This window comes from Euprymna scolopes, chromosome 30 (assembly GCF_053919585.1).
Source record: "Euprymna scolopes isolate OS-2025 chromosome 30, ASM5391958v1, whole genome shotgun sequence".
Lineage (NCBI taxonomy): Eukaryota > Metazoa > Mollusca > Cephalopoda > Sepiida > Sepiolidae > Euprymna > Euprymna scolopes.
In genome coordinates this window covers 24,185,018-24,199,178 of record NC_136511.1, presented here as the reverse complement: position 1 = coordinate 24,199,178, position 14,161 = coordinate 24,185,018, and the positions used below count along the sequence as shown (strand labels likewise).

The window sequence follows — 14,161 nt, the reverse complement described above, 5'->3', positions numbered from 1 at the left end:
GGACTCATAAAATTATTGAATTTAGCAAGATTCGAGACGAAGAAACACGTGTCAGTGGATATTTAAAAAATAATACATATGCCGTTCCCCATTTGGGAGTGCCAAGTTCATTAAAAAAAGTATCGCAATAAAATTATATATATATATATATATATATATATATATTGAGTAGGACTATCCACTTATCTTGTGCGTCCTTTTTAAAATTAAATATGTTTTTAACTCTGTTTCAAGATGTTTTTTAACATGTTTTATTAATCATTTGTTCATATTATAAGTTCTGTATCCTGTTCGGTTTTATTGAGCTTTTACATCTGGTTGAGATTACTTTTCTTGTAAATATCAACTCTTTAATATTTATCATATATTTTAAGTTTACTATTTTGATTACCTTGGTAAACTTATTGTAATCTATATATATATATATATATATATATATATATATATATATATATATATATATTGAGTAAAACAATTCATAATTGTGAATTAAAAATCAGTTTCAAAAGGAAAGCAAACACAATCAATTTTTGTTTGTTTTTCCCTTTGAAACCGATTTTTAATTCAAAATTATGAATCATTTTACTCAATATAAAAATAGCTCTAGGATATCTATATCTATTGAGCTTATTATATATCTACAGTACAACGTGCCCTGTTTTCTTTTAATTGTATTAATACATTTACTAGTACATTAAAAAAAAACAAAAAACTCTGTTCTTTAGACTCCAGATATAACTGCCTCCAAAAATATGTAATATATATATATATATATATATATATATATATATATATATATATATATATATATATATATATATATATATATATATATACACTTGCCAAGATGAAAATCATAAACATTAATTAAGTCGTTTCTTTATTTATTTAGTTTTTTTTGTTGTTTTTTTATTTTACGAAAAACACATTTTTTACAGATAAGTATCGGTCGAGGCCATGTTTCTCTAGAGAACATATAAGGGGGGATAATCATTGATTATTTTGAAAGTTTCCACGTGTATCAGGGTAACTTGCCCTTGTCTACAGATTATTTGATTTCATCTTTTTCACCCTCATCGAAACAGAGTAAAACTGATTTTGATTAAAAATAAAACTACTTGATCAAATTACGAAATTTTTGGAAATTTTTATCTCCGTCCCCTGACTGCTATATGTACATACGGACATTTCTGTATTTTCTTTAATTTTAAATGCCGCCATAAGTGCCAATCTTAATAGCCACCGACTACACTAACGTGCGCTCATAACTATTTATAGTGCTCTACGTACCTATGTTGACTTCTTTCAGATGTACACTCTTCAGTTGCCATGGTTACAGCTGTAATAACGCAAGTCAGTCTGCTTACAACAAATCCAAAGAATCATTTGTAAAAAAAAAAAGTGGAAAAAGAAAAAAGAAAAAAAAACAACTATGCTTTTTCAAATTACGATGTAAGGGAGGCAACTTTTGATTTATTGTGGTATTTTTTAAATAAAAGAAAGGGGAATATCTCTCATCAATTTTTTTTAAATATAGGTTTACCAAGGGAAACAACTCTGGTCTTCTTTATCATTTTTTTTCCCCTTTACAATAGAAGCTTTGCAACGACCACGGAAACTGTGTGAACAATCGATGCCAATGCCAATTTGGATACACAGGAAGAACGTGCGAACAGTACAAGGTAATTCACTACACATCTCTCACTTCCGCCCCTCCTGTTTGTCTCTCTGCATTTTTCTCTCTATCTGTCACTCTCTGTTTTTCTCGCCCTCCCATTTCTCAGTCTCTCTAGCTGTGTCTCTGTCTGTGTACTCTCTCTCTTTCTGTTTATGTCCGCATGTCTATTTCTACGTCTCTCTCTCTCTCTTCCCCTCTCAATGCTCTCTGTTTTTCCTTCCACCTGCCTCTCTATTTTTTTCTTTGCGTCTGTCTCTTTCTCTGTATTCCGTATATCTGTCTTTCTATATATCTTTCTCTCTCTCTCTTTCTTTATTAGTCTCTCTCTTTCTCTGTAAGTTTTTATACCTCTCCCTTCCTCCCTCCCTCTCTCTCTCTCTCTCTCTCTCTCTCTCTATCTTTCTCTCTATGTCTTTCTCCTAATAATTAAATGAAAAAAATTATGTTTCGGAAAAATTTCATACACTTACCGTTCTTTTATACGAACCAACTATTATTTGTCAAGACCCAAAAGCTACTCGAGCAAAGCTCTTGATGAGTTCGTCACGTTACCAACGAACAACACTCAAGGCAGATATGTAGGGGACAGATGCTAGATGAAGGTTTTAATTAAAAGGTTATCCCGACCAGAATTTAATACCATTGGTCTAAAAACAATCATGTTGCAGTATCCCAGTAAGCAGCCTTGCGGCAATGTGTCCCACATATGGGAAGTAAGAAGTTATCGGAAAGAAACATCCGTTTCGAGTTAGGTACACAAAGACACACAAGTAAATTATTTATGCTGGTCGTAGCTAGACGAGTGTTCATATTCTATAGTTCGATAAGACGGACATCAAAATACTTGGAGGTTACATCGGCCGAAACGTTGCGAGAATAAAATTCAAGATGAGAACACTTGTCCAAAATAAAACAAACCTTGTAGTTATACACTAGCAGTGTCAGAAATTTCGTGAAAACTATTGAATAATTCCACCCGCCATCTTTCGAAGCTTATAACTCCTCGAAAAATGTCATTCAAGCCCTAATTGTATTTTTCAATTAAAGGAGCAAGGACCAAGGTTTCATTAAAAAAAATCCACAAAAACAAACAACGTGTTTTTTTTTTTAAAAAGGTTTTAAACTTCGGACTTTACAGGTAAATTTCTAAAAAAACACTACTTTTTTGTTTTTAAATTTGAATATATTATTTATTGATCTTTTATCTTCAATTTGTGATATATAAAACTTTGGTACATAAATTAATTATTTACTTTTTAATAGACATTTGAAAATGTGGGGCGTGAATTAAAAAAAAAACGTTTGTCTAAAATATTATATTCGGTTTATTGGAAAGAGCATAACATTTCACATTGACCCTGAAAATATCGTAAAAATAGAATCATTAGAACAATTTTGATAGATTTTTAAAGTTTAAAAATTGAAAAATACTGAGCTCGTAACATTCAATTAATTTCATTACTATTTAAAAAAAAAATTCTATTACTTTTTATACAACTTTAATAGTTTGTTTTGGAAGTATAATCCATAAAGAAAATAAACAACCCATCTTTAAAAGAGAAATTACGAGATTTTTATATTTTATTTGCAGTTTCGTGTTAGGGGTGTCAAAAATTCCTACAAAAATTCTGATACACCTAGTTATACACTGCATGTAGGTTGAGATGTATAATAAGAAAATAAACGATTTCCACTTGGTGCAGTTCATAGATATTAGTAATAAGAGCTGATACATTTGGTAACCAGTAATGTAAATGTAAAACTATATAATCATTGTAATTCCAATTACTTTCACTGATACAGAAATGGTATAGGAGTAATGCTACAGTTTGGTTTCGATTCCAGCCGATGGCACCTACATACTTTTTTTGGCTGATCAAATATTAGGGTGTCATGTATTTTCGTAAAACACTCACCATGTCTAACCACGTTAAAATGCCGTGGTCTTATGAAACAGATATCAAGCATTTATTACAATAATTTCCGACAAGCCACTTCACAAAATATCACTCCCGCGTTTAACATGTCTGCCAAGACGCCCGTTGCCATCGCCCGTGTTTCTGCTTTTTCAACCATGGGTGCATTTTATTTCTCCCCGCATACTAGTAAAAAGACGTATGATCGATTCTTTTCGCTCGACCCTGTGCTGCCCTTTTTTCCTGCATTTTCTTTCTTTTTTTTTTCCCGTGATCTCCGCGAGAACACATTTGTTTAATTTGCATATGTGCTAAGACGGCGGCTGCTGGAAAGGTTTTCGTTAATCAGCTATCCTACGACTGCTGCTGATTTTCTTGTTCTTTGACACGTTGTTACATGTGATAGTTCGTGTTTTGCTAATTCTCCTTTTTCCATTTTACATTAATTTCTAACAAATTTATTTCTGTTTTAGGGATTACACCGGAATTTAACACGATACTGCATTGAAAGGTAATTTAATCTGACTTTTTGCATTACTCATGATATTTGAGATCATTTGTATGTGTACGCATCCATTTCTTTATATTGCATCTTTGTAACCTTGTGTAACGCTGTAAGATATCTTCGCAACGAACATAAAAAATGAAGAGGAAAGAAATTCAAATCACTGTTCCAGCTTTTACCAAAAGAAACACCCTCGGCTGTGACGTCACCCATATGTCTCTAACGTGATCATCGGCCTGCATCCGCGCTCTTTTTACAATATTTTTCCTTGCCATGACGTCATATGACACACGGCTCGGTCATTTGCACACAGTTGTCATATGTACGTCTGTTACATTTGTATTAGACAATTTCTTATTTACATATGTATAAAAGACACTGTGTTTTTGTTTGTTTGTGAGTTCGTACCCTATAAACTCCAAAACGACGGGGCATTGCTTTTAAAAATGCCCACAGAAATGTACTTTATAATAGTTCTTTAACCAAAAAACTTCGATTAAAAACATTAAGGGGTATTATTTATAAATTATTTATAACAAAAATAGGGGATGCATTTAATTCTGGTGTAGCAAAGAGGGGAGCAGGAGGGGTGGTCTGTCTCGGGCGGCATTTTGACGGGAAGGGCATTTTGAGGGGAAGAAAGATGTCTTTGTTTTTCTTTAATGACAACTTTATATGCATACAAATACTGCAATAATATGAAAGTCTGGGATTAATAACACCAGACTAAAATTAAATCCTTGTTAGTAATTCCATGAAAATAAATATTTTGAGCACTTTTGGAATTTTGAAGATTAACAAATTAACATCGGCCAACGGAATGGCTCTTATAAGCGCCACAAGTGGTAAAAACAGTTGCTACGCCATTGATTTAATTAGATCCATTAACCTATCATAAACGTTTATTTTTAGTTTTTCTTTAAACTTACAATTTCCTTTTTTTTTTGCATAGGATTAATCATTATCAAGGTCAAGAGGCCACTCGAAGATGAGGGTTAATAAGTGTGTTGTAGCCAATGGGACAATATCGTAGTAATCGTTAGTAGTGGGAATTCGGTAAATTGGATTACAAGTGGAACAGCTCATCAAGAACTTGTTTCCGTTCCTTAATGGATATAATTCAAGTTTAGCCTCCCCCTTTTTTTTTAGAAAACCTTAGACATGTAGAGTTTATTCTTTTTTATTTCTCAAACATGGCGACTTATACACCTGAAATAGACCGGAGGTTACATTTGCCGAAACGTTGTTCCAATACCACTCTTTTTTTTTTACACGGTGGTAACCACTTATCAATGCCCGGAAGCCACTCAGGGATAAGGGTTATTGCAAGTACAGTATGTTAGTGTGGAGATTTATTGAAGTGTTTACTTGAGGTGGCGGTTCATTAGGAATTTGTTTACGTTGGACTTAAAGATATCCAGGTTGTAGTCAGATGGGAAGCAGGCAGACGAAACAGAGTTCCACAGCCGTGCAGTTCTAAGAAAGAAGCTTTGTTCATGGAATGAATCAAGATGAGAAAATTAGTTTGATCAATCTAAATGATGCAACAACTTTAGCCATAATGAGCTATTTAGCAAACCGAAATGATGGCGATTATCTGTTTTTGTAAACACTATTCATTTCGGTCCATCACTTATGAATTCCTTTTCATTAGTTTCAGATTTTCAATACATGGGAACCTTATGGCTGTCAATCAATTCCCGTCAAGGATGAATCGGGCGAGACCGGCAATCATCGGTGTCTGCCGAGCGTCGTAACAGACGCAGACTAATGAAAAAAAAAAGGGAAGAAATGCAAATGCAAATAATCCAAAATAAGAAAAAAAAAAAAAAAACAGACAATAGAATGGAAAAAACAAAAAAAAAAGAACCATGACATGTGTTCTTCAAAATTGTTTGATCTATTCTCTGCTTCCTTTGTTCCAGCTCGTTTGACTCATTGGTCTAGTGGTCTTCATCAATTTGATGTTTTTATACGTCATTGTAATACAACTTCCTATTTCAGTAGCTTCTTTCTAAGAACTGCATACTTGTGGAATTCTCTTCCTGCTGACTGCTTTCCTCCTACCTACAGCCCTGGTCTTTTCAAGCACAAGGGCATTAGGCATTTCCTGTCTTTGCAACAATCATCTTCCGTTCTTATTAGCTCCTTACAACAGGTGGTTTCACGTCTTGTATTTAATGTTATTTTTATTTATTTTCTATTTTTTTTTTGCAAAATATTTATCAAGAGAAAGTTTTTTTTTTCTCCAAGAAAATATTTTTTAACCGTATATTTATTAGATATAAGTACATGTTTTTTGTTTTTTTTGTTTTCTTTTTTGTAACCGTATCTTTTTTTTTCTGTTTTTTTTTTTTTTCATTTTCAAGACTTGTTGTTCCCCCAAGTTTTTTGGCGGCACTATCCATTTGTACATCTCCAGGAAAAACCATCCTTTACACACGATGTTTTTTTAAGTAAACATTTGTGTTTATAATTGTTGCACCTCATTGTTGGGGGGGCAGCAACTTCTTTTCCTGGCAATATAATATTGTCTGCATCGATGTTTTTTTTTTCTAACATGTATAGATTTAGATTCTTGTCTGTCATTTTTCTGTTTGGCGAGTTTGAAAGAATATTTGTTTGTTAGCTTTTCTTTTTTTTCTTTGTTTAGTCGCTTTCTTCCAATTCGAATATCGTCTGCTTCCATTTAGAGAGCGCTTTTTCTTTGGCTACTCAAACTCCCAAAAATTCAATAAAAAATAAATAAATAAATAATAAATAAGTAACTAATCAGAAAATAAAAAGTCACCCCCCCTTAATATCACCTTAAAAATTACTAAAAACATAACAGAAAAAAATTAAATAAATAAAATAAAACGTCGAGTAACCGTTTAAACATTTGAACAACGCTCGGTTGACACCGACGATTGCCGGTCTCGCCCGATCCTTGCTTGACGGGAATTCACGAGAATTCGTGTCACATTATGCAAAAGTACCAAAAGAAAAATAAATAAATAAATAAAGAAATTTTACAAAAATTAAAATTCGACGAATGAATTCAGAAAAAAGGCAACAAAGTAATTGTAAACATTTTCGAAATATTTAAATTAGAATATTTTTTAAATATTTCGAAAACGTTCTGCAATCAAAGAATAATAAATACACTTGGTACAGCAGTGCTTCCACCTACAAATAACTCCTGTGCAGCTTTATTGGATGGATCGATAAAATTGTCGCCTTAGAAAAGACGACATGATTCCATTTCCGTTTGATGAAAAACTATTTTCTTTTGTTTGTTGCAAACTAATTACTAGTGGACCAGTTGTGTACACATCCTAAAGTCCGATAGGAGCCTTCTATCATGTCTGAAAGTGACACAATATTCAACGAGCTAGATCGGAGATGCTGCGCTGTACAACAAATGCTCTCTACCGATCCAAGGTATGACATCAGGACCATACCCAGCACCCTCAAAATGCAAATCTGTACGGTTCAATGCTTGAGGGTACAGATCAACGAAGTTAACAGCAACCTTTATGGTATTTGGTGTGGTTTCAAGTGAGGGCCACATCATGCCACCTCACATCGTCAAAATCAGTTTGAAAGTCAACACTAATATGTAACCTAATATGCGGAAGAATGTGATGATACTTTGGTGCTAGTAGACCTTGAGTGTGGCAGTAGGAATTAGCCCCAGGCCAATAGTCCAAAGAGATCCAGACTTGGCTTCAGAAGGAGTGCCAGGACTTTATACCCTTCTCTCATTGTCCCATCCTCTCCCGATCTGAACCCGCTGGATTATTTCGTTTGGTCATACGTCGGGAACATCAACATGACTTTTCACAACAAATCCAACCCAATCGCCGCTATCCATCGAATATTCGTCGATCTCTCGCCGGTGCTTGTAGAATCGAAGCGGTGTTGAAGCTAAAGGCGGCTACATTGAATAGATATTAGCTCTACTACATAATCAAATTACCTGCATTGACTTTTTCAGTAAAAGTTTTAAAATAAAGCTGGAGTGTTGTTTTATTTAAGGCGACAACGTTATCGTTCCAACCTGTATTGTCAATGCAGCCACGCAATCAATGCATTTTATTTATTCAGCGAATAAATTTTTGCACGTGATTCTAATCAACCACCCATTTCATTTATGAGTATCCACCATCTTTCTTTTTTTCCGATCAGATTGTTCCATTTCAACTATTAATCCTTTTCACGTTAAGATTTTTGTTCCTTAGAGGCGCTGGTTGAATTTGAATAAAATGAATACGTATTATATACGGTGGAAAACAAAACAACGCCTTATTACAAAATAAACATACATTAATTTTGTTTGAAATTTATATTGAAATTCATAAATATATTTCGAAGCAAAACTTCATCCTCAGTATGTCTTTCTTTATAGTTTTTTTGCCATGTTGTTGTTGAAGCATAGAATCAGCTTACTTCGAATTTTGTAATAATGCGTTGTTTTGGCTTCAAACGAATATAATACGTGTTTTATTTTAGTCAAACTCAACCAGCGCTTCTAAGGAACAAAAATTTTAACGCGAATTCCAAACACACCGTTCCGACATTTAAAAAGACTACTTTAAAAACAACAAACGGGCTTCTACTATTCTATGCACTAACAGCAACATGGCAAAAACAAAGAAAGAAAGTAAGACATGCTGAAGATAAAGTTTTGCTTCGAAATATATTTATGAATTTCAGTATAAATTTCAAACAAAATTAATGTCTGTTTATTTTGTAATAATGCATTGTTTTGGCTTCAAATGTATATAACACGTATTTTATTAATCCTTTTATTTTCTACTGATAAATAGACAGGGTTCAAAGGAGAGTCGCCAATCTCATAGGTCCTGAACTTTCATCTTAGCTTCAACCTCTGTCCGATCGACGAAATGTTGCATCCCTCTGCCTGTTCTACAAGTACTTTAATGGTGAATCCTCTGATGAACTGCTAGCACTTGTACCCCCTCGACGTAAATACCCCCGACCAACCCGACAAGCAGCTAAATCCCACCCCTTCACAGTAGAAATCTCTAGATGTAAGAGAGCTTTCCAGTCTAGTAGCTTCTTCCCCAGAACCGCTAGACTTTGGAATTCCCTTCCAAGTCCCTGCTTCCCCAACTGTATGACATGCAGAAGTTCAAGTGTAACGTGAACCGACATCTTGCTGCTCAACTCTCTACATAGTACCCTTGATGCTTATGTCCCTGATAGTAGCCCCCTACATCAATGTGGCAATGTACCTTGTTTGGGGTGAAAATGTAATTAAAAAAAAAACACATTATATACGGCATAAGTAAATTCTCGTTAGATCACCAAAGGTAAGCAACGTTGAGCATTTGTTCCTTACCAAGTTAAGTCCATTTTATGCATACCAGAGTATGTATGTAAGAGGATTCCGATAGCCGCGTATATGACCTGTAAAAACCTAACGCCGAGAATATAATACATAAGTAAAGACCGGTTGGTTAATTTGAAATTCAATGGAAACCGACTATGTTGAGTGCTGTTAGAGTATGGTACGTTTCTTTTCCAGCAAGGTGCGTGTCAAAATTCGCTTACTCTTGTTGAATGGCATTTTATATAGATCATATTTTGATATAGATCACATTTAAAATACTTATCGACTTGGCGTACTGAATGGATAAATTAGTGTACACTTTGCTTATGTTTACTCCCAAAGGTTATGGTTAATTTGAAACGTTTATTGAGGTGTCATGTTTTAGTCTTTGTCATGAGCAGAGTTTATTATTATAATGTTTTAATTTTTTTTTTTTTTTTTTTGCTAGCGGCAAAACTGACGTGTGTTCCAACCGAGGGCGGTGTGATCAAGGCAGGTGCATTTGCGACCAATCTCGCCATGTAAGTAAATATTTCTGACTTTATTTTTAGATGATGTATTGACAATTCGTATTATTTGGATTATTTAGACTACTGTTCTCATATCGAATGTTATCCTTAAAATGGTTCCGCCAACGTAACCTTCGACCTTCCTTGCAGGGCTATCTGATCGTGATCGGGAAATTTTCTGCCGAACTCTGGAATCTGTGCGAAATTTTGAACGGAACCCTTTATTAAATCCACATAACATATAAGGACTCTCTCCTCCTCTCTATCTCTCTATCCTCTCTCTCCCTCTCTCTCTCTCTCTCTCTCTCTGTATATATATATATATATATAGAGAGAGAGAGAGACAGACAGAGACAGAGACAGAGACAGAGACAGAGACAGACAGACAGACAGACAGACAGAACGAGACAGAGAGATACATACAGACAGTTATAGACGAAACAAAATAAAATATATATTGGTGTTTATTGGTTTATTTATCACTTTAGTTTGAAAAAACCAATAGGAATAATGGTTATGAATACTGTTTTTTCCTTTGCGTGTGCTTTTATAGCGGGAAGCCTAGATATCTAGTGAATTGACCTATTTAAAAGCTAGGTGTAGTTAAATGCGTTTTTTTCCTTAATCATTATGTTAGTTTATATGTATGTGATAATCTATGTATACGTATGTTTATTTTACTTTTTCTATCGTTATTGTTAATTTTAAAATTATTTTGTATCGCTAGAGTAAAGTTTATCCGGTGTAGGCAGTTGTTCGCTATTTCTCTCCTACAGTTTAATAGATGTTAGGTTTCTTAAAATATAGGATAGCAATTTTTTATGAAGGTATAATCTACATGGATCGTCTAGGTCTCTACATGTGATTTCTTGTCTTACTATTTCCCATTCGACTTTTCTATGTAATGTATATGTATATATAATATATACATACATATATATATATGTATATATATATATATATTACCTAGAAAAACGCGAGCATGAAAAGTAATGTGGTTTAGATTAAACTTAGAAAAGTAAAAGGATTAGTTTTAAAACTGGAAAAGAAAAAAGACAAGATATTCTAGTAAAAGATATAAGCAATTTATTACCTAAACTATTGCAACAACAAGATTTTTAAAAACATTCAATTTAATATTATATATAAATCCTTACTTAATACTGCAATATTTCAAGTTATGAATTCATTATATTTTTTTTCATAGAATATTTTGTTATTTCTTTTCCAGTTTTAGCAAGTAGTCCTTTTACTTAAATTAAATTTAGATTAATCTTAACCATATTACTTTTCATTCTCGCATTTTTTCATGTAATCTATGATTTTTCCAGGCTTTGCTTTGAAATAAATTTTCTCTCTTAGTTTCACTTGTTACCCGTGAATTATTAGCGACTGTACAGCTGAGCGACAGATCGGGACAGCGGTGAATTATTAGCGACAGTGTTTTTTTTTAATCTTGTAATTTTGTTATAACTTTTGTTTTCCTGAGCGAAAATTCAATTTTTTTTCAAAATATAGCTGAGAAGGTGACCTATGAACTGTAAAAACTGTTGGAAATTTGGTCGGAAAAGGTGTGAGCGGTGAAACTTTAAATTACTTCTAAACACTTAACCGTATATATACATATATATATATACATATATATATATATATATATATATATATATATATATATATATATATATATATATATAAGCGAGATAAGACACAGATTAAATCCGATGAAAAATCCTGATAGATATTACTAGAGGTAATACTTTCAGGGTGATCCTAGGCAAAAAGGAAAAGCTCAATATTTAAAATTAGAGCAATATATAAGTTTAGTGGTTAAATTTAAATTCTGAAAATAAAAATATTTACACATATAATCAAGTTAAGAATTTATTGTTTGAAAAAAGGAATATATAGAAGGGGTTATATTCATTTCCTTAATCCTTGGATTTTCAATAATGGGTCATATCTTCAGAGGAAATGAAAATGGATTAACGAAATTAATATAACCCCTTCTATATATTCCTTCTGTCAAAGAATAAATTCTTCACTCGAATATATGTTTCTATATTTTGATAGTCGGAATTGAAATTAACCACTAAAATAATATATATATATATATATATATATATATATATATATATATATATATATACAAATATTAGTCAAACATGTGATGTGCTAATATTTTCAATTGTATAATATTTTTTTATATAATTTTTATCACAAATGAAAAACATATGTGTTGTTTTTGTCAAATCAAGTCTGATTGTGTTTTCCCCCATTCTCTCTGCCTTACTACGGTTTACTTGTAGTTTCATTAAATACTTTGCAAGTACAATCCGATTCAGCATTTTTCCAATTCTTACACTCTGATGAGAAGGAAAGTATTTCTTTCGAAACTCCTCGGATTAAGGACAATCCACTTAATCTGTGTCTCCTTTTTGAAAATTAAATGTGTTTTTAATTCTTCTTAAAGTGTTTTTTTTTAATTCTTTGTTTTTATCATCAGCTCTATTTCCTATTTGGTGTTATTGAGCTTTTACATGTGTTTAGGATTACTTTATAAATAATAAGTCTATAATATTTCTTATATACTTTAAGTTTACTGTTTTGGATTATCTTCGGAAACTTAATTGTAATGCTTATTATATATATATATATATATATATATATATATATATATATATATATATATATAATGTTATTTACTTTCAGGGAAACGGAAAACATTATACGGGCACCTATTGTGAGTGCGATGATAATGCTTGCCAGCGGTACAACGGTGAAATTTGCGGCGGTAAGTGATGGTTCGATTTTATTGTGTGCAAAATTTTCTCTCTCATCTTGTTGGATATTGTACATTTAAAGTTATTATCGACTGAGTTTTTCAACTTCGATTGTGGATTTTTACCCAAGTTCCTTGATTGTTTGATCTTTAATGTGATACTTTTACTCACTTTGATTCTTTCAATTCATACAAAAAAACATTTCCTTCATTAGGAAATTAATCGGAGAGAACTAAAAGGTGTCATCGGAACACCTATATATATATATATATATGTCATCGGAACACCTATATATATATATATATATATATATATATATATATATATATATATATATATATATATATATGCATCTATAAAAGTGAAATTGTCTGTATGTGGGTGCGTGTGTGTGTGTGTGTGTGTGTGTGTGTGTGTGTGTGTGTGTGTGCATTTCCCTTCCAAAGTACTCTGTCAATTTTCTAGGTAAAGAATTGAGATTCGACATAAGGGGTATTAAGATTTGAAAACATCTCTTAGTTGGTTTTCGACCAGATATTAGGCTGTCAAAAGGTCAAATTTCAACCATTTAACTTTTGAAACTCTGCCAAACTCATCCGGCGATTTTGGCTCTAAACGCTTGAAATTTTAAATGTAAGTTACTTTGATCAAATTTTTAATTTGACTTGAGACCAAAACAATGAAAGCTAAGATATTTAAATTGGGGTCACATTTAAATAAAAATATCGACCACTGCGGTCTTTACAAAGTTACTCAGCAAATTTCTGGTCTAAACATTTGAGATTTTACATAAAGGCTATTCAGACATAGGACAAGTTATTTCATTTGCTTGGGTCGAACATTTTAGCTGCCAAGGGGTCAGAGTTCAAAAGATTTGAACTTTGAAAACTACTCAGCCAATTTTTGGTCTCAACATTTGAAATTTTACACAACGGGTATGCAAACACGCGGCAAGCATTTTAATCCGTTTCAGGGTGAAAATTTCGCTGCTAAAAGGCAAAGTTGAAAGAGGTGACTTTAATAGCAAATAATGTAGTGTTTGAGATTAATTGTTAATTAACAGAACATGTTTGGAGTATAGAACAATAGTAAATTAATAACAAATAAATTTGGGTTTGAGATTAATAGTGAAATTAGTAAATAAGCCTTGAGTTGAGACCAATAGTAAATTAATAGCAAATAAATGTGGGTTTGAGATTAACAGTTAATGAATGGTAAATAATTTGGAGTTGAATGTAATAGAAAATTTATAGAAAATAATTTTGGAGTTTAGATTAATATGTAATTATTTGTAAATAAGTTTGGAATAAGAGTAATAGTAAATTACTAGCATATCATTTTTGGTTTGATATTAATATTGAATTAATAGCAAATAAGTTTAGAGTTGACAGTAATAATAAATTGATAGCAAATGACTTTGGGTTTGAGATTAAGA

At 32.3% G+C, this 14,161-nt stretch overlaps 1 protein-coding gene across 1 annotated transcript in view; it reads left to right on the top strand.

Moving 5' to 3' along the window:
* Positions 1–14,161, top strand: part of LOC145254717 (uncharacterized) — a 281,182-nt gene that overhangs the window by 204,399 nt on the left and 62,622 nt on the right. Inside the window, exons 20-23 of the mRNA XM_080113438.1 lie at positions 1,596–1,682; positions 4,068–4,105; positions 9,886–9,958; positions 12,656–12,737. Coding sequence (XP_079969564.1) covers positions 1,596–1,682; positions 4,068–4,105; positions 9,886–9,958; positions 12,656–12,737 — 280 coding nt within the window. The remainder of the gene's footprint in view (positions 1–1,595; positions 1,683–4,067; positions 4,106–9,885; positions 9,959–12,655; positions 12,738–14,161) is intronic.